The 21,285-nt window shown below is 40.6% G+C and overlaps 1 protein-coding gene across 1 annotated transcript in view; it reads left to right on the top strand.

Annotated features, from left to right (window-relative positions):
• The first annotated feature begins 418 nt into the window (after positions 1 to 418).
• Positions 419 to 21,285, top strand: part of UBL3 (ubiquitin like 3) — an 85,588-nt gene continuing 64,721 nt past the window's right edge. Inside the window, exon 1 of the mRNA XM_074986025.1 lies at positions 419 to 1,236. Coding sequence (XP_074842126.1) covers positions 1,210 to 1,236 — 27 coding nt within the window. The 5' untranslated portion in view covers positions 419 to 1,209. The remainder of the gene's footprint in view (positions 1,237 to 21,285) is intronic.

Raw genomic sequence — 21,285 nt, 5'->3', positions numbered from 1 at the left:
GGCACTACATTAGCTATTCCCACTCAAGCGTCCTGCGGGATTGTGCCCCCACCCAACCTGTAGCCCCCTGGGGGAGTGTGTCCCCCTCCACCATGCCGCTGCCTGGGGACTGTGCAACCCCCACCCAGCCTGCAGCCCCCGGGGACGCTTGGGAGAGGCAGGGTCCCGGTACTGCATGTTCCTCCCTCCGCGGCGAGTCGTGATGACGACCCGGGCCTCGCAGCGGGACGCCGCTCCCCGTCCAGCCCTAGCAACCGTTGCCGAGGGAGCGGAGCGCTCGACTCTCCCGGCTGCCTTTGCCAAGGCTTCCCCTGCTCCATGCCTACAATCTCCATGGTGCCCCGCGGGGGCTGCCGCACGTGATGCACCGTCGGGGGGCGGGGCCTGGCTCTCCCTGGCCGTGTTCGCTTCCCCTCGGGTGTCTGCTCGGCGGGCGCCATGTTGGCTTGAGAGGAAGATGACAGGCGGCGGCCGCGGGCGGGGGGCAGAGAGCGGATCGCACTGAGAGGGGCCCCGCCGGCCCACAGCGACACGCAGGGCAGCCAGCTGGGCTCTGGGGTCCCCGCCGGGCCGCTGGGGAGGCGGCGGCGGCGATGAAAGCAGAGACCTGGGGCTGCTGCGGGCTGGAGGCGGCTGCCGTTTAAATCCCCTTTGAGGCGCTGCCGGAGCGGTGTGGGGGAGGGCGCCCGGGCAGGAGAGAGACGCTGCCCTTCTCCCTCGCCCGCAGACGCCGCGCACGGTAGTTCCCCCTCCCCGCCCCCGCCTCCGGGGAGGGTGCCAAGTTCAGCCGCTCGCCCCGGCCACCGGAAAGTCGCCCTGCTCGTCTGGGTCGCCCGCTCTAATGAGGAGGTGACTCGGGCGCAGAGCTATCCTGTGAATCACCCTGTCATTAGCGGCCTGGGCCGGGAAGGGAAGAAAACCCCCGCACGCAATTCATGTCACTCTAGAGCCTTACCTGGTCCACCTGGCGCTGCCGACAGGGGTCTGCTCTGCGGCCATCGCCGGGCTGCCGACGCCGGGGACCGACTCCTCTTGGCCGTTTCCCGCTCCGCACCCAGCCGCCGCTCTGCCAGTCAGACACTACGCGTACCTTGTCGGACTTACTGCCGCCTCTCCGCGCGCGGATCCTGCGCCCTGTGAGGGGATCCTGCTTGGGGTCAGTTGGGTTTGGAAAAAAGTTGTTTTGCGCCGCCGGAGTATCCCAGCAAGATGTCCAGCAGCGTCCCCGCGGACATGGTGAGTACTGGGCGTCTGGTCTGTTGTTGATCCGACGCGCGGCGTTTGGGAGAAGAGAGACAGAGGGAGAGGGGCGGTCAGCACAGAGGGTTAGCAGAAGATGACACGACTGTCAGTTAACCACGTAGGGGGGCAAAAAGTAAAAAGTTCCGGCCTTCTGATTCTCCCCTCTCCCCGCATACGAGAGGCTGCTTTGATTTTTCGTAAGGGGATGTGGAGCTGCAGCGTCGTCTGGTATGTACTACTGAGGCAACTCGGAGAGGTGGTCCTCTTTCTATACCTGCACCAGTGAATAGCTGTCTGCATCTGTTCGTTTTGTGTAGCTGTATTGTTTTACTCTGCAGCATTTTAGGTTACAGTGTGTGAGCGAGGTGCTGTACCAAATAAAACAGTATCATAAACCATTGGTCCAAACCATAGCATGCTGGAAAGCATTTGTCCTCCAGAATCAACTGAAATTTGGCTTCATCCTCTGCCCCACCTTCCTGGCTTCCTACCAGCACTTTGGCATTTAGCACTGATATGGAGGTAATCTCTTCACTTGGTATGGGTCAATAGGCAAAACCTCACACGTCTATTTACAGAATAAGATTTCCGTGTACTCGCTACAAACTTTACATTTTTCAAGGGCAGTCATATTTCTTTGAGTGAACTGTACTTTGACCAGTGTTGAGCCTTCTTTTGGAACTGCCAGATTAATAGAATTAAAATCAGAAAGGTATATAGCTGAGCATAATCTGGTACTTTGGGGGCAAGGGGAAGTTCTTGTACAGTACTAATCTTTCAGGTATGCTGATTAATCTATTTGCACAATGAATTTTATATATTGAAAGAAACTATTACTATATTTTGGTATATGCATTATTTTTTAACAAAACAGTACCATATAACACTGCATTCTTCCAATGTCTGTCAAGGTGATTGGTGGTGACTTTGACTTACAGCAGAAGACATGTCCATGCTTCTGTCATTTGGAATGAAATTTCATCTTGCCTTCATAACCTAGTACTGTAGAAAGAATGTCAAAATTGATAGTCCTTGTTTTGGACATTCTAGATATGCAGTTAATGTTGCATATTTATGCTAATCATGGTGTTGGAATAGTGGTATCATTTGGCTGCTTGCTTTTATTGTTTCTTGCAGAGAGTCATTTTGGCTGCTGTAGGAAAAAAAAACTAAACTTTGCCCAAAAAAGAGAAGCAGTAAGATAACTGATGAAACAAAATTTCAATGATTATGGGCTTTTTTTCTTTTCTCAGGCAACTTCCGTATTATTATGACTTGAAGGATGGGGGAGTTGTTGTCTCAGAGTTTGAATCCTTTCCACTATAATTGCAGTCATTATTATGTACTGTCTGTTTTTCCAGGGTCTCCTTAGCCCTGCAAATAACACTGAATAGTCATTCCCTTTCTCTCCCCTAGCTAATGCGTCATATCACAGCAAATCTTACTCTAGTGAAGGGCTGGATGCATCTTTAGTGTTGTTTTTGAAATCGGCTGCAGGGGGTCTCTAGACATACACAGGAAGCACTTGCCCCTCTATAGTACTTCTTTACCATAGCTGCTTAGAATCACTGTGCTATTACTAGACTTCTTGTGCTAAAGACTCCATTTAATATCAATGTACGCATTTGAATGATAGAAATTAGCTATTAGAACTGTTCCATATTTTAAAAGTAGTAATGATTCTGATGCCATTGGCATATTGCTATAGTAAAATGCTAAGCCCAAAGATAGACCATTTGTCCATAACCACAAAGATTGTTAGCAGTAGTGATTTTTGGATATATAGGGATGAAATATCAAATAATAATATCAGAATCCATTCGTTTCAAATGAGGGTATAAATTTATGCTGCCTTTTTCAGGGCCCTTTTGGTAGGTGTCTGTATTTTTAGCTGCATTTGTCTCAGAAGGTTCGAGACCCAATATACTGTGGAAACTTGGGCTATTAAATATAGATAAATTGTAGAAAGAATATGAGAATATTCATTCTTAGTCTTCTGTTATCAACAGCCTCCTCACTCCAAACGCTCACATTTATTTCATAGTAGTTGCCCTTTAAACTGATTGTTCCTAAAAGAGAAACATTTATCAGGCTGTCACCTTGTTTATGTTTGTATTTACTGTAGAGTCTCTTGGTAATTTGCATTTCCTTAATCTACCCACTCTGTAATTGATATGCACAGGTAATGGCCTTTTCCCAAGTTCTGAAAGATTTAATAGTAGTCTATTGGGATGTCATGTTAAAATGATCAGAATTACAAAATCTTTTACAAGCTACTGAAATGTAATAAACAAAAGTAAACTGTGTCAGGTAATAAACAGCAGATACTATTTTTTTTATTTTAATTGCTACTTTGTAAAATGTAGTAATTTGCCATAGCTCTTCCTGTCAGTGCAAATTAGCTATGTTCTGTTGCAGTTATAGTCTGGATTTATATAAAACTATGAAAGCTGTACTGAAATTGCAGGCTAGCAAAGTATTTGAATATATGCAAAGTTTTGACCGCTTTCTCTTTAGTCACATTTGATGGAATTCTAGAGTTAGTTCCCTGTTATGTGGCTAAATATTTCAGCACTTCAGTTGTAGATTAACATAATTTCTTTATCATTTGCCTTCTATTAACAAAGTAGATTGACGCATCACATTCCAAACATTATTGTTTTAAGTATGAGTTTCAGTACTGTACTGTAGCAACACATGCTACTTAAAGGTTAAAGCTCCAGTTCTTCAGTAAAACCTGCTGGTGTTGATCTCTCTGTCTGAGTGGAGTTACATCAACTTAATTAGAACTCTAGACGTGTAGGGGTGAGTGGTAGCAGATTGTTATTGCAAGACCAGAGCCTAGTTTTGTTTGGGATTTTTTCCCTCATAATTCTTTGTTGTAACCAAAGACTATTGGGAATGCCAGTGACCGTAGAATATCATCTGTGAATATTTTGAACACTTTCACCAGAAAATAGGTGTTGGAAATAGATTGTGGATAACAGACTATCTGTTTTCAAGTTATATTTCTTCAGTAAAAATAAAAAGGCACTAAGTGGTTTGTGGATTCATGTAGTTAATTAATTTGATTCTTGTAAATTAATGGGTTTCTGTTTGAGTTTTGGTACAATCATAGTTGATTGCTTTAGCACAAGCTATCTAAAAATGGGCTCAGTACAGAAGCTATTACTAAAATGAATAATTCCAGGAATTTCAGTGGGACTGTCATATGAAGTCTGCAGGGATGAGTCCATATATCTTGTGCTTATGACACTTAAGTTGGTCTGAAGAAGTGGGTCTGTCCCACAAAAGCTCACCAAATAAACTATTTTGCTTGTCTTTAAATTGCTACTTGACTGCTTTTTCTTTCTTAAGAATGTAATTTCTTCTTGAGGACTTTCATCTTTGAAAAGCACTTTGTATGGTTCAGGCTCACCTGAGTATTTTCTGAATCTTCAGATGTTGCTTAGTTCATGAACAAGTCTCTTCCACCCTTTTGGATACCGGGACATGCTTTGTATGTTTTCTAATAATTAAGTCCAGTGAGTTTTCTTTCTGAATAGAGTTTGAAGAAAATAGCTTTTTTTTCACCCCTTTTTGTATGGATACCATGTGAACAAAAAATAAATATGTTTGGGATTTATAGGCAATATTAAATTATTTTATACAGTCTGAGTCCATATACTGAGGTTTAAGCAAAAAACATTCTGGTGTGTGGGACGCCTATTGTTAGTAAAATGTGATTACAGTAGACCCTGAGTTATGCAGTGCAACCCCTGCATAAGTCAAATTTTGCACAAGCTGGGGGAGACGGGAACCAGGAAGGAGCCCACCATGGCTGGTCAGTTTCCTGGATCCCAAAGTGGTGGGGAGCTGGGAACCAGGCTGCCACTTGGTTCCCATCTCCCTACTGTTTGTTGGGACATGGGGAACTGACTAGCACATGGCAGTTTTAATTTACTCTTTTGCTGTAAAATACCCTTAATCTTAATCTCCCACATAAACTCAGTGTCCACATAAACTCAGATCAGTGTCTCATACTTGAAAATACTTAGATGTGAAATTTGTCAGTGATTATATTTGAAAATGAGTTGCTTTACTGTGCTTTCTCTGTGGCCCATCTCCTCTCCCTGGGCCTTGGCTCCTGTGTTGTTGTTCAAGATGTCTGGCGCAGAGTTTGCTTCCACCATTGTGCAAGGAACTGACAGGGCTTATAGTCTGCTTCATTGGGACATTTCCTTCTGGCCTTGGCTGCTATACTGTTTTTCAGGCAAGTTAAACCATCAACCTATTTTCTCGTTCCCCTTGTTTTCTGGCTACAAGCTGAAGTCCAGTTCTTGCTCCCTGTTGTCTAGTTCCAGGAAACAAGCTGGGGAACATACACTGCAGTCCAACTCATTCCCCCTTGTGGAGAATGCTTGAGGGGCCAGAGGCAACTGCTGGCATGTCCTGGCAAGACGAAGAGACAAAAACCAAAAGCTGGGCACCTGGTTGTAGCAAAACCACAAATTCTACAACAAGAAGTGTTGAATTTTGTGTCTTAAAAATATCCAAATTCTGCAGCTCTGGAGTCCCCATTGCTCTGACTGAGATGAACAGTTCTTGGAGCTACTGTTTTAGCCTTTTCGTTGACTCAGGCAGATAAGAGCATTGATGCTTTTTGCATTTTTTTTCATGATAACTAAGAATAAAAACGTGTGTATAAATGGAAGTCCAGATTCTGGAGCACTACTGTGTGAAAGGGGTGAAATATGAGGCCATAGAAGTTGGAATATATGGGGCTTGCTTGTGTATACACCAATAGCCAGGTTTTCTGTGTTTAAATAAATCTTAGATTATAAGGTTTGAGGGCTGGAACTGTTTTTTTCGTACATGCTTGTACAGTGAACAGCACAATAATGTCCCATTCCTGTCCCATTGAGATTTCCTGGAAGATAAATCTAGTAATATTGTGGGAGAAGTAGTGGAACTGATTAGATGCAAAGTGCTGTTACTTAAATAAATTAAATAACCTGAAAAATAGTGATGTTGCAATAGCAACAAACCAAAAATAAAACTTTTTTCTCTGAAGAGAAACCCAGTCCTTGTGTCTTAGAGAATTTTTTCTGTTTAAAATTCTGCCCTTCTTTCTCACTATTAAGCACTTACATCATTGTTGGGAGGGCAAGCTTGCAAGATTCTAGATGACTGGAAAGTTCTGGGCGATCTTGATGATTTTATATGGGTCTAGATTGTTCATCTTATTTTTCAGTCTTCTATCTGCACATTATTGTATTCATTAGATATTGGCTATATGTACAAATTTTAATTAATGGGAAAACTAGCGATCAGTGATACAAATTTGTTGATCAGTGTTTACTGAATGCCAAATGATAACTATCATTGAATTGCCTTACCAGGTCTAAAATTGAAAGAAATGGCAGGAAACAGTCAGTGAAATTGACTGAAATAGTGAAAAAAGAAATTCTGCTAATATAAAATGCAGATATTGTCGGTTCTTGTTAAGTCACAAAATAGGCTTTGTGTTCATCTCAGAAACTGTGGAAAATAAGCAGAAGACTGATTAATTTGATCCTGCAAATGAAATACTTTGATTCCATCATTGTCATTTAATTTCAGCAGTGCTGAAGTCTTAATTTCAGGTGTTCTGTCACGTCTTCAACTTCATATTAGCTGTGGAGTAGTCTCTGGTTTTGGCATTCAAAAATCAGCAAAGATTAATCTGTGATTATGCTATAACAACTTGCATTTGGCTGGAGTTGCAACCAATGTTCTTTTGAATCTTTTCCATCCACATGCAGATGTTTTCTGTCTAGGTGCAAAATTACATTTTTATGGGCGCTGAGATTTGTGAATGCACACCACCAGTAACAACAAAAAATCTCTCTGTTGGCACTCTGCTAATCTGCTGGGCAGCATTTGAATCTCTCTTGAGTGGCTGTATGAGCACACAGTTTACAGGGAACCCTGGTTGCAACATTTTAGCATGCTAACATCACCTCCAGAGCAGTACAAAATTAGCAGTTTAAATAAGTGGCTGAGCATTTGGGCTTGGGTACACTTCTCTGGAGAAATTTAAAATTGCAGATCCACCACTAGATGTTACTTGTGATAAAAATCAAAGAACGATTGAAGATAAAAAGTGAAGAACAAACACTTGTAATTGTAAGAATTGCTGGTCAAATATGAGAAAATGTCTGAAAATGGGGTCTATGCCGGCGTGAACAAACTAATTATGTCAGGCCCCACTTTCCGTCCCTGCAATTAGCAGCTCCCACATCCCTCACAACTTGTGTAATGTAATTCAATCCTACCGAATTTCAGTTATGTTCATATGAAAAAATACCCTTTCGGCAAGTGTAAGGAAATAAGTCTGTAGAAAATGGAAAACTTTATGAATCGGTATATAAAACATACATAAACATAAAAACAGTAACTTATTCAATATTTTTAATGAGCTGGATGAGTCTGAGACCTAGCAGCTAATCATGCTATGCCCACCTTTTGAAATTTCACGCACCCACCCCCCACAGATCCTCCCCCAGCTCTATGCAGCCAAATGCATTCCCAGTTAATACTGTTGAGTCTACAGCAAAAGGGTTGTTTGTTTGTTTGTTTGTTTTTAAAATACAGACTAGTAGGTTTCCTGGCTGGAAATCCCCACCGGCAACCCAGGTCCACTTTCCTACCACTGTGAGGCTGTCAATGGGGATTTCTGGCCAGGATCCCCACTGGACTCCCAAACCCCTGCTATGTTTCCCCTCCTCCTCCTCCCCCCCGAGCTCCTGCCCTGTGGTAATACCAGCGGGGCTCTTGGGGAGTTGACTGTGGAGATCCTTGCCTGGACTTTCCAGCCCTGGTTGGGCTTCCTGTAGCGGAACTTCTTACAATGGAGCTGTTAGCAGGGTGAGGCGCCCTGGCTGAGCTCCCATCAGTGGGACTCCCTGACCCAGCTGTCCCTAGTGGGGCTCCCGGACCCCAGTTTGGCTTTCCAATGTGGGGCTGCCATTGAAGCTCCCTACTCCAGCTGGGCTCCCCACAGTGGGGCAGAAGGCCACGGTCCGGGCAGCTGGCGCTCTCTGATCCAGGCACTCTCTGCTCCAGCAACATTCCTGGTCCTGCTGGATGAGAGTGTGCCAGATGAGTGTTTCAGTCTGTATTTCAGAGGTGGACAAATGCTTTGACCGTGAAGAGCTTGAGTTTTTGCTGTTCTGAAAGTTTTACTGTCATCTTTGTTGCATGTACAGTAAACTCTTTCATATCTGGCAGCATATTCAAATATTCTGGATAATAGAGAGGTATATCTAGTGATGCATAACACCAAAGAAAAACAAGGTTAGATATTAAGAAACCAACAAAAGCATACGCAGAGTACTTTATTTACCAATAGCAATAGTATTGTATGCTGTAAACTTATACTGTATTTACTTTCATTATACTGTTCTTTTGGAAAATGTAACTAAAATGTATGTAGGGTTAAAATGCCAGTTATTTGAGAGTTCTGGATGATAGAGTGACGGATATGAAAGAGTTTGATATTGTATTATGTAAGATAAGAAGTTCTCTGAAATGCTTGGACGTAAATATGGTGCATGTTTAAAATAAACATAGCACAGTGTTTTTTTTTCCTTTGGACATTAAACAGTGAGAAGATTATTTTATTTCAAAAGTCATCTCAGTTCAAAGTTGGATTTTGCAGCACCCTATGCAGCTAGCATGATGTGTCCGTGCGTTGTGGTCTGGCAGTCATCTGTGCCGCACTATTCTCTTTCTGAATTCTTTAACAAGCATTTCACTCATAGTCCCTTGGAAAACTGGTCTATATAGTTAATGCAGAGATTGCATTTTTTGTGTTTAAATAAAAATAAAAAATAAATAAAAATAAATAAAAATGGAGGTACATTTTTAGTAAATCAGCAATGCTTTTCAGGTCTAAGGTATAACTTTAAGATGCTGATGGTGTATTGAACTTGATTAGTTTTCCAGCAGTGACTGTGTTCTCGTTACCCTAATGATCCATCAGAAGAGCACTTAAAAAGACCACTGTTCTAAAATAATTCAAGAAATGGTTTTAGTTTCCCAAACATTTTAAGTACAGGTTACATTGGTTTCACACATCCTTTTCATAGCCTTATGTATTGTACCATGAGTGACTAAGAGAATGGCTGACGATGAGCTACACAAGTATCAGAGAGGTAGCTGTGTTTAGTCTGTAGCTTCGAGAGTAGCAAGAAGTCTGATGCATCTGATGAAGCAGGTCTTTGCCCACAAAAGTTTATGCTCCAAAATATCTGTTAGTCCATAAGGTGCCACAAGACTTCTTGTAGTTCTCAATGAGCTACGCAGTATCAGTAAGGTTTAAAATACTGGACATAATACATTTTATTATACCCATGCAGTTGGATAGGCCCATGGCGTGAATGTGACTGTGTTTGCAATAAAGTTCAGTGATTTCAGTTGATGTATTTTATACTACTAAGGGCTGAACTTCGTATGTCATTTTGGCTCTGTATATAATACATTTTACATTTTAGTCACTACAAACAGGAATTTCGGAGATTAATAGCTTCTAGGAAACAACTATTACAAGTATTTTAAATATATTTCATGGCAAATATAAATTTCATTTGTGAAAACTGAATTATTAATGTAAATGGACACAATTACACTTATTAGACATATACTGTGATGCATATTGTCTTAATCTTTACAGTATAAAGTTAATCATTATACGTACATTAATCTGTATTTGTATATATGCTTAAATGCAGATTTTCTTTTTTCTTTTTTATAATAATAAGTCTAATTGTAAAAATATAAGTAGAACCGGTATAGCCTGGCAGGGAATTTGCCGAACTGCAGGCAGCCAATATTGTTTAGCAGCATTACCAATACGTCCACTGCTTACTGAGCTCTTATAAGACATTTAAGGGTAAATTACAGCTAAATAACAGCACAGAACACTGACAGCCAGGACTGGTGGCTAAAAACAAACTTTATGGGATGCAGGAAACTTGGCCACACCCATGATAAGTAGAAATCTGGCTAACTAAAATTATGCCAGACCATGGATGTTGCCAAACCAGAGAGGTTCAACCTGTGTTTCAAATTTTTTTTCTTTTTTTAACAGAAAAATAGATAATCAGGAACTCTTCTTATCTGGTTAACAATGAAAATATGTAAAAGAATTGATGATGCTCTACAGCTGTATGACAATAAGTGAGTTGGTAAGAACCAGCTATGTATCTAAAGGAAAGTATTTTTACATGTTGTTTGCTATCATCCTGAGTATATCAGAATAAGTAGGACTGGGAGTGCTGTCCGTTACTTACTGATACTTCCCGTTTTGCTGCTTATAACTTTGCTGAACTTTATTTAATTGATCTATGTTTCTATGTTGAGCGTCTTCTGCAGGCTTCAGATTTTTTTTTATAGAAAACTTCAGTTCAATCTATTCAGCTGTTTCAGAGACCTAGGTTAAAGAAGAATTGTTTTGACTACATTAAAAATTTCAGAAATCTTTTTGGAACCGTCAAGCCCCACCATGCTTTGAGGAGGGATTTGAAATTTTGGCAAGGAGTTGAAGTTTGTCTCAGTGATATTTCTTTGCCATCTCTGTAAAAACCCACCCAAATCTGTCCAGTTTACAATCCTTTAAAAATTGCATGTTCTGCATGCTCGGTAGAAATTTAATAGAGCTTTGTCATTAAAGTCTCCAAAGATTCCATCCTCACCAACCATTCTTTAGTCCAGATTTGCAGCAACCCAGGATCAGATCAGGTACTATATCTTTGCTACCTCTTTGTTTTTATAAAGACAACCTGCTGCATACCTACATTATAGACTGATCACTGATAAATCCTTCTATCTATGAGAACAACAGGAAGTCTTGTGGCACCTTATAGACTAACAGATATTTTGGAGCATAAGCTTTCATGGGCAAAGACTCGCTTCATCAAATGCATGAATCAGGGGGTGGTTTCAGAGGGGTATTTAAAGAGTGGTGTCCCAGTAAGAGGGAGGGCCAGAGCTGACAAGGTCTATTCAGCAAGGTGGAAATGGCCCAGTATCAACAGTACTTATCAAAAGAGGAAAAAATAAATCAGATCAGACAGGGGGATGTGAGCCTTTGTCAGAGTCTAATGGGGAGATATTAACACCTTCTATCTACGTATATGTTATTTTCTGTGTGTTAGGTTTTATGAGTGGAGTTTGAAGTTTTGAAAGTGAGGGACTAAGAAGTCTGGGCAGAGCTCAGCCAGGCATAGGGAAGACAGACTTTCTCAGTTGGCTCTGGCACTTCACATCAGTCCAATCTTCAACACCTTTTCTATTAGTCTCGGTATCTTCCATGAGGAGACAACAGTTGTAACCAATTACTGTGTGTAGTAGCATAAGCTTTCATGGGCAAAATATCTGTTTCGCGCTCCAAAATATCTGTTAGTCTATAAGAAGCCACAAAACTTTTTGTTGTTCTTGAAGCTACGGACTAACATGGCTACCTCTCTGATGCTTGTATGTAGTAGCTTTATGGTGGTAATTTGGGATTATATTAAAATCAACCATTTTGTTTAATTTGTAACCTGAATAAGAGCTATATTTTGACCTTTCATCTTTGTAAACGTGTAGTCATTAAGTAACTACCCTTCTCAGCCACAATATGTATTTTTCACTATTAAAAGCCCTACAAATCATAAACTAAATTAGGTCTTTATTGATGCTAAACCTGCCATTAGGAGATGTTCATTTTCCCCTTAGTTTCCCTAACCTAAAAACTTGGTTTATCATTGTACAAATGTAACGTTTTTCAATATATGAAATTAATTAACAGGAAAAGTGCTAAAGAGTTATGGTAATAGTAATATCTGGATGGCTGTGTGTGGTGGACTGTTTGTATATTGTGGTTCTTTTTGTCCTTTTTTAATCCTGAAGATGCTTTCAAATATGTTTTAATGCTTGTTCTATAGTAAGCTTTATGTCAGTGGCTCTAAACCAGCAGTTCCCAACCTTTTCAAGATGGCAACCCATTTTGACAATTCATTAAGACTTTAACAGCAACGAAGGGTCCTGTGGCACCTTATAGACTAACAGAAAAGTTTTGAGCATGAGTTTTCGTGAGCACAGACTCACTTCATCAGATGCGGGTCTTGGAAATCTGCAGGGCCAGGTATAAATAAGCCAGAGCAAGGGTAGGGATAACAAGGTTAGCTCAGTCAGCAAGGGTGAGGCTTACCACCAGCAGTTGATCTGGAGGTGTGAACACCAAGGGAGGGGAAGCTGCTTTTGTATTTAGCCAGCCATTAAGACTTTGTGACCCAAGGCAATTCAAAATTTATAAATCCTTGATTCTGTTTTATGCCCCCCCCGAACACTTTGATACCGCACAAACATTTCATCTGGATCTGCCCATACATATAAAATTCATATAATTGAAAGTAAATAAAACAATGTATATTCTAAAAAGTCTATTCACAGGGGGTCAGGACAGGTGTGTGTAGTGGTGCTGTGTGTAGGGGCAGTGTATGTGTAAGCATGTATGTGTATCTGAAAGCAGTCAATGCCAAGTGCATCAGAGGATGTGAACAGAACATGTAAGTTATCAGTGATCCATCCCCTTTCATCCACTCCCAACTTATGGCAGTCAGAGGCTAAGGATATCCAGAGGCATGGGGTTTTATCCCTGTCCATCTTGGACAATGTATTGGGTGGCTATTCTCTGAGCAAGCTGGGAGGCATCACTGAATCTGAGTAAGTCAAATTTGTATGCATAAGTAATAGAGACTAGTTGGCATTAAATACAGAGTGAACATAAAGAAGTTCATTGCTGTTATTGTTCTAACAAGTGTTTTTATGACATGGTTTTCTCCTGGATGTGAAGGTGGTGACAAATTCTGGGATTTTAAGAAATGTTTGAGTTCCTCAGCACTGGCTTCAGCCCTCTCCTCAGTGGCAGAGCTCCGGCATCAGCCCCCTGCACGTACCATACCTGGATATTGTACAACTTTACCATAAGTGTTTTGTGAATTTTGCTCCAAAACAATTGTATCTATACTTGACACATCATCTTGGCATAACTATCAGAGGGGTAGCAATCTTAGTCTGTATATACAAAACAACAAGAAGTCCTGTGGCACCTCATAGACTAACAGATTTATTGGAACAAAAAGCAGTCAAGTAGCACTTTAAAGACTAGCAAAATGGTTTGTTAGGTGAGCTTTCGTGGGACAGACCCACTTCTTCAGACCATAGTGGGTCTGTCCCACGAAAGCTCACCTAATAAACCATTTTGCTAGTCTCTAAAGTGCTACTTGACTGCTTTTTGTTTTGAAATTGTATAGATTTATTGTAGCGTAAGTTTTCATGGGCACGAGCATCTGAAAAGCGGATCTTTGCCTACAAAAGCTTATGCGCCAATAAATCTGTTAGTCTATAAGGGGCCGCAGGACTTCTTGTTTTGGCATAACTAATTCATGGTAAATGGGTTGTATATTTTAAAGGATACTTTTTATATTTGGTTATAGTTTAAGTGTATGCTTAGGGGGTGGATTAAGCCATTATACCGACTGTTTCTGTAGATCTTTTTATATATTTATTTTTAATTTAAAAACAAGTGTTACATTTCTGGGGTTTATGGTTGTGAAGCACTTTCCACTTCTAATGATTGCAGTGCTTTTTTCCTGCATTTGAAAACAGAATGAAACTAACTGTAGCAAGGTGTCAGTCATAGTTTAAGGCTGAGAGAGATCACCAAATCATCTAGTCTCACTTCCTGTATATCACAGGCCATGAACACCTCCTAGCCAATGTACAGTAAACCCAACCACCAACATTAGATTAAAATATTATAGCCCTAACCATACTAGAGTGCTACCCGCCAAAGGCAGAGAATGAGATGGGCAAAGGCCCCTGCAGTGACAGGCAAATGATTTTTGAGGTATGTCCAAATGATCCCAGCAAGTGATCCACACCTTCTGCAGTAGTAGGTGGAACTCCTTTCTTTTCTCCCAAGCCACTGTCAATCTGACTTGGATGGTAATCATTTGGCCAGTGGTTCTCAACCTATTTATGGCACACAATATATGACATGGACCACAGGTTGAGAACCACAGTGTACCCCGCACAAAATGTCCCACAGACCCCTGTGCCTAGTGCTTCCTGCCCTGAGATCCATCCACAGAGTGGGACCAAGAGCATGACAGTGGGGGAGGGGCACTGTTTTTTTCTAGCTTCTGAAAGTGAGCTGTGAGACAAAGCATTAGCTTTCGCACAATAAGATACATAATCCCTTCAGAGTAGTTTTAAAAAAAAAACTATTTGGCTCATACATTGTATTGAAAGAACACTACTTTTTAAAAAATCTTTAACGGGTGCAAAGAAAGAATTATTAAACTAAACAAAGTGACTCTCCTTACTCTGGAAAAAATCTGCCTCATTCATCAGAAGCTAAAAGTCACTTAGTATGGAGGATGCTAGGGTACTTATGGATTTAATCCTGAGCTGGAGAAGGAATGACCTATCCACCTAACTCTGAATAGGAGTGCTCTGCCTCTAATGTCTCTTCAGTATTCCTGAGCTGAAATATACATTCCACTAACCAAATTCAGTTTAAAACAAAAAGCAGTCAAGTAGCCCTATAAAGACTAGCAAAATAATTTATTAGGTGAGCTTTTGTGGGACAGACCCACTTCTTCAGACCATACCCATACTAGAACATACTCAATATTTAAGGCACAGTGCTACTTGACTGCTTTTTGTTTTGATAGTACATAGACTAGCATGGCTCCCTCTCTGTTACAAATTCAGTTTAGATGCTAGTAGTTCTCTAGCATGCCTTCACTACTGCTCATCTGGTAAGGCAGTATCATGCCCGTGTGCATGTGAATTGCCAGTTCAACAGGACCTACTTGTCCACCAAAAATGTTTCCATTAGTTAGTTTTCTGGTGGCAGTCAATACCAAATTAGAGCTACTTACTTCATTACATAAAGTATCTGCTGATATGAATGAGCATTTTGTTATCAAATGCTATTTTTGCTGTCTTTTCCCAGCTTCTCTTACTGATCAAATCTCAGATGAGTATTTGATAGATGCAGCTAATGGCCTCTAGACGTTTACCATTTAGTTTTTAGACAAATTAAAAATTGCATTCAAAAAGATAGCTAAGACTGTGAAGAAATGAAGTTTGAAGAAGTGCATACCAAACTGGAAGGCTTATTTGCTTTTAATATTATGTTACTTCACGGTCATTTAAAAACAGAAAAATCTCAATGCCAGATAGCCATTCTATGTCAGCAACAGTCATATCCCATCCTGAAAGGGATGCCTTTTAAGTAATGTGACAGCAACTTGTTTTACACATATTATATATTACATTTGTTACATTTTGTACCCGTTATATTGTCTTAAGAGATGATACTTTTATTTCTAATTCTTTTATGTAATGTACTTAAGGATTTGAAAATCTGCTAGCTAATTCACTGTACACAAATTTCTGGTGCCATAAAGCCTTTTACAGTAATGGTTCCATTTCTGGAAAGTAGATAAAATGTTCAAAATAAAATGGAAACAAAGCTAAGCTAACAGCCCATAGAGCAGCATTCCACAGAAAATGTCACAATCTGAATTCTTAGCCTTTTAGTATAGTTTCTGTAACTGCTGCCTTGACTCTTATCTTTTATGTAACCACAGTAACAAGACCAGTTTCCTTGTTCTATCTTCGCTACAGAAAAAATGCATTACAAGAAATTAAATAGTATTACAAACTTCATTTTATAAAGACATACATAGTAAATAACATTCCCTAAAATTCTGATTTGACTTTAAATTTAAATTCCTTACATTTTCAGTGAGACTGTTTTCTAACAACATTCAGAACTTGACCATTTCAGTCAAAATGGTAAAATCAGCTAAATTACTGTAATCTGGTGCTAAATTGTCCATCATTCACCCATTCCTTCAAAAATTGTTTCAGTTGTCTCTTTAATTCGTTAAAGGAAACAAAAATACAACTTATTCTCTAATACTTTGTCAACAAGCCCTATATATGTGCTAATAAATTGATCTGTGAACTCATTTTCCTTCAAATCTCCCTTTAGAACTGACCTTTGATATCTAGTTAAACCTAAAACAATTTGCTGGTGTGCTGAGACCACAGCTCATCAGACTGATCAACACTGTCTGTTTCCTTGTACAGTAGACCCCTGACTTATGTGAAGGTTGTGTTCCTGGCAACCCCACATAAGCTGAATTTTCGTGTAACTTGGAGAGCCAGGAAACTGATGAGCGCAGCAGCGTTGGTCAGTTTCCCATCTCCTTTGAGCATCAGGGGGAGCTGGGAGCTAGTCTCCAGCTCCCCACTGTTCACAGGAGAAAGTTTTCTGTCTCCTTTGAGTGCAGAGAGCTGGAGCCTGGCTCCCAGGAAACTGTCTCCTGTGAGAGATGGGGAGCCGGAGCTTGTGCTGGTCAGATTCCTCCCTCCCTGAGTTACCCAAAAATTCAACTTATGTGGGGTTGCCAAGTACGCAACCACCACATAAGTCGGGATTTTACTGTACAAGGAAACATAGACAGTATTGATCAGCCTGATAAGCGGCAATCTCAGGAAATTGTCTCCTGTGAGCCATGGAGAGCTGTGAGCCAGGCTTCAGCTCCCCTCACTCATAGGAGCCAAGAAACTGAGCAGCACCAGCACTGGTCAGTTTTCTGGCTCCCACAGTGAGGGGGGGAGTTGGGAATCAGGCGGCAGCCTGGCTCTGAGCTCCCCTCCGCTGGCGGGAGCTGGGAAACTGACCAGCACATCACTAGTGAGTTTCCTGGTTCCCGCCAGCAGAGGGGAGCAGGAAGCCAGGCTGCTGCTTGGTTCCTGGGAACTGGGCAACCACTCCTGTCAGGGGCAGCAAGACTCAGGCTGCCGCTCCTGACAGGAGCGGTTTCCCCACTCCTGTCAGGGTGGCAGTCGTGCTAACCCTGGATATGCACACTTGTGTTGTGTGTATCTTGGGGTTTCACGAAACTTCACTCCACTTGATCTTTCTTTATCCACCTGTAGTCTTTTTCTTATACTTACTGTAAATTTTCTTGGTCAGGGATTATTTTTATTGTTCTGGGTTCACGCAATGCTGAACACAATGGGGTCTTGATCAGTGACTAGGGCTTCTAATTGCTGTGATAAATTAAATAGGTGTTCAAGCTCCATCCACAATCCTAAATGCTACTCACGACTCCAAAGTTACGAAGTGTTTCTGCAGAAATGATTAACATTATCATCCTTGATGATCAATTACATTATCATTAATAGTCAGCATCAACCATTTATTGACATGGACAGCAAGTTGGTGACACAGAGTTGAGAGGCATAGTCAATACAAGGCAAATAGTAATATTCCACGTGAACATCTGGATGATCTTGAAATCTGGTGTGACAGACATAGTAGCAGACTTTCCCTGCTCCTTCAAGGCAGGAACAGAATTGTCAACTGAGGAAGGGCTTCTTTTCACTGTATGGGAAATCCTCCCTTCTTTTTGACTCCCAGCAAAGTTATGTGTTTCGCAGATCCATAGAGCACCCAAAAATGATTAATTTATTGAGTTTAGAGTTTCAGGGATCGTTCTTTTGCCAAGCTTTATTTTCAGCCCCTTCAGGAGAATATCATTTTACTTTCACAAGGTGCTCGTTCTGATCCATTTAAGGTGGCAGATGAATGCACCAAAAAGAAGACTACCTTAATGTGTGAGAGCCTGAAATGCTTTGCTCTTCTAATCTCCTGTGTGGATGGGAAACTGCCCTCAAATTAAGCATTTGCTGCAGCTTTTGCTGCTGCTGTATGTTATGCATAGGCTACCTGCATGTGGTAATGTCTCATTGTCAAAGGATCATTTTAGGAAGATCAAAGACCTCAAATGTACCTTTTAAAAATTCCCTTTGCCACAGGCTTGGTCTCTGATGCCTCACTGGATGCTTGTAGCTACAGCTATGCTAATTAATGTTGGTGCAAGACTGTACCATGGAGGTCCTGCCAAATGAATTGCTGAGCCAAGCAATTAATGGTTCTGCTCAGATCACTGAGGGCAAATATCCCGATGCATTATTGTATAAAACCAGAATCTAAATTGAAGGAAAAAAGTTCCATTCCCCCTGCCCCCATCTAGCCTTGAGAGGAAGGAACACAAACACTAATACAAAAGTGTTAGTCTTCTCCTTCCTCTGGAGAATGACTTAGCATTACTTGCTGACGGATTTAAACCGTACTAGTGTACAATAAAATTTCAGTCAGAAACCGGGCTACAGGAAACTCAGTTTGTAAGAGCTGGATTTGGTGATCAAATGGAAACCACATAGGCTGCCAGAGATCAAACCAAATCTACATTTGTGAGCAGCCAATCAAGTCAGTGATTTACTGAGGACACAAATCCAGAATTTACTCAGAGTGCCATAACTAGGCAAGATGGCTTTAAAAAAAGTACTGGCTGCCTGGCTGATTGGACAGAAGCAAAATAAAAGCAATATTTTTAATAATCAAATATTAAAAAGAAGACTGCCAGGGAATTTCCATGTGTTTTACACTTCTTTGAAAATTGTAGCTGTTATAGTAAATTCCAGAGAGAACTGTTAACGGATTTAGGTAAATATAGGTTGAACCTCTCTATTCTGGCACCCTTGGGACCTGAGCAGTGCCGAATGAGAGAATTTGGCAGACCATGGGAATTCAATGTCTAGTTGCATTACCAATGCTTCCGCTACTTACTGGGCTCTTAGAAGACATTTAGGCGTAAACTACAGCAATTAACAGCACAGAACAGTGAGAGCCAAAAATGGTGACTGTAAACAAACTTCATAGGGCCATGGGAAACTTGGCCACAACCGTGATAAGTGGTTGTCCATCTAACTAAAATAACGCCGTGTTACACAAAAACAAGAAGTCCTGCAGCCCCTTATAGACTAACAGATTTTTTGGAACATCAGCTTTCATGGGCAAAGACCCGCTTTGTCAGATGCATGTAGTCTACGTGCATGTAACAAAGTGGGTCTTTGCCCATGAAAATTTATGTTCCAAAAAAAATCTGTTAGTCTATAAGAGGCCATGGGCCTTCTTGTTTTTGCAGATACAGGCTAACACGGTTGCGTCTCTGATACATGCCATATTACGGGTGTTGCCAAATGAGAGAGTGCCAGATTACACAGGTTCAACTTGTATAACTGCCTTGCATGTAATATTTTTGACACAGTATTTAGTAGACAAAAGTAGACTTTTTGTATTTAATTGCTTTTTTATTATTTCTGATTTCTCTGACAATATTTACCAGACATTTTTTCTTTCTGCTTGTACTGTTCTCTGGAGATAAAAATATAATGAGGCAAAAATCTCATTGCTGCCCTTGCAATAAGATTCTCAGTCCTGGCAGGAGATGATAATTAACAATAACAGTGAGGAGTATAAAATAAGGCAATGTGTGGTTTTTTTCCCTTTCTTTTTCTTTTTTGAATGAGTACATTTTTTTTAATATATATAAAAAGATATTATTTGTGATCCACCTGCTGATTCATGGGGTGACAGTATTGTTCAGTTTGGCTTACCATGTATTCTTGTGTGGAACCAAATCCCCTTTCCGTCTTACAAAATCCCCCAAGCTCCCTGTCCCCTTTCTTCCTCTTTTTAAATCTCACATTAAAAACCTTCTTTTTCTTTATAGGCTGCAGTGTCATTTTCACTCTGAACTTTTTAGTGATGTCCTGTGGACAAACACTGCATAAATTCCAGTGAATCACAGTACAAGAACTTTTAATTAGATTGAAATGTGAACATTTACAATATTAAGCCTAACTTTTTAATCAGTGCAACTTGTGCTTCTACAATTATTGTACCCATTCAGCTCATAAGAAGAGGTCAGTAAAAGTTTGTTTTAAACAATTAACACAGTCATCCAAAGCACAGGATTGGTGGTGATGGGGGACTTCAACTATCCAGACATCTGTTGGGAAAATAACACAGCAGGCCACAGCTTATCCAAGAATTTCTTGGAATGTATTGGAAACATTTTTTTTATTTCAAGACGTAGAGAAAGCTACAGGGGGGAAGGCTGTTTTTAGATTTGATTTTAAAAAATAGGAAGGAACTGGTTGAGAATTTAAAAGTGGAAGACAGCGTGTGTGGCAATGGCATAGAAGTGCTTAATAATGTCTTTGTTTTGAATTTCACCACAAAAGTTGATGGCAATTGGATACCTACAATAGTGAATGCTGGAGAAAAGGAGGTAGTTCAGAAATTTAAAACAGGAAAAGAACAAGTTAAATGTCTCTTGGAAAACAAACCAGCAGTCAAGTAGCACTTTAAAGACTAACAAAACAATAGAAATTTCTTACAGGTCATAGATCTCCATTCCAAACAGCTAAATGTAGTGCCTCGCATGTTGAATAGCAACAGAGTGCTACATGACTGCTGGTTTGTTTTGTTAGAATACAGACAAATGCGGCTACCTCTCTGTTACTTTCTTAGAAAAGTTAATGTGTTCAAGTCACCAGGGCCTGATGAAATGCATCCCAGAATACTGATTCTAGGAGGTATCTGAGCCATTAACGGTCATCTTTGAAAAGTCACGGAAGATGAGAAAGATTCCAGAAGACTGGAAAAGGGCAAATATAGTGCTCATCTATAAAAGGGAAATAAAAGCAACCCAGAAGACTACAGACTAGTCAGCCTAACTTCTGTGCCAGGAAAGATAATGGAGCAAATAATTAAGGAATCCATCTGCAAACATCTGGAAAATAATAAGGTGATAAGTAACAGTCATTATGGATTTGTCAAGAACAAACTTGTCATGTCAAACATGTCAATCCAACTTGATAGCTTTCTTTGATAGAATAACAAGTGTTGTGGACAAGGGGGAAGCAGTAAACATGGTGTGACTAGATTTTAGTAAAGCATTTGAAACAGTGTCACATGACTTTTTTATCAATAAACTAGGGAAATACAATGTAAATGTGGCTACTACAGAACCCTGTGTTCAGAACCCTTGCAAATGTTTTTCGTGAATGTGGGAGGGCAGGGGGGCTCGGAGCCCCAGA

This window comes from Carettochelys insculpta, chromosome 1 (assembly GCF_033958435.1).
Source record: "Carettochelys insculpta isolate YL-2023 chromosome 1, ASM3395843v1, whole genome shotgun sequence".
NCBI classification, from domain to species: domain Eukaryota; kingdom Metazoa; phylum Chordata; order Testudines; family Carettochelyidae; genus Carettochelys; species Carettochelys insculpta.
The sequence above is the reverse complement of the archived record's forward strand: the minus strand, read 5'-3'. Positions and strand labels throughout refer to the sequence as shown.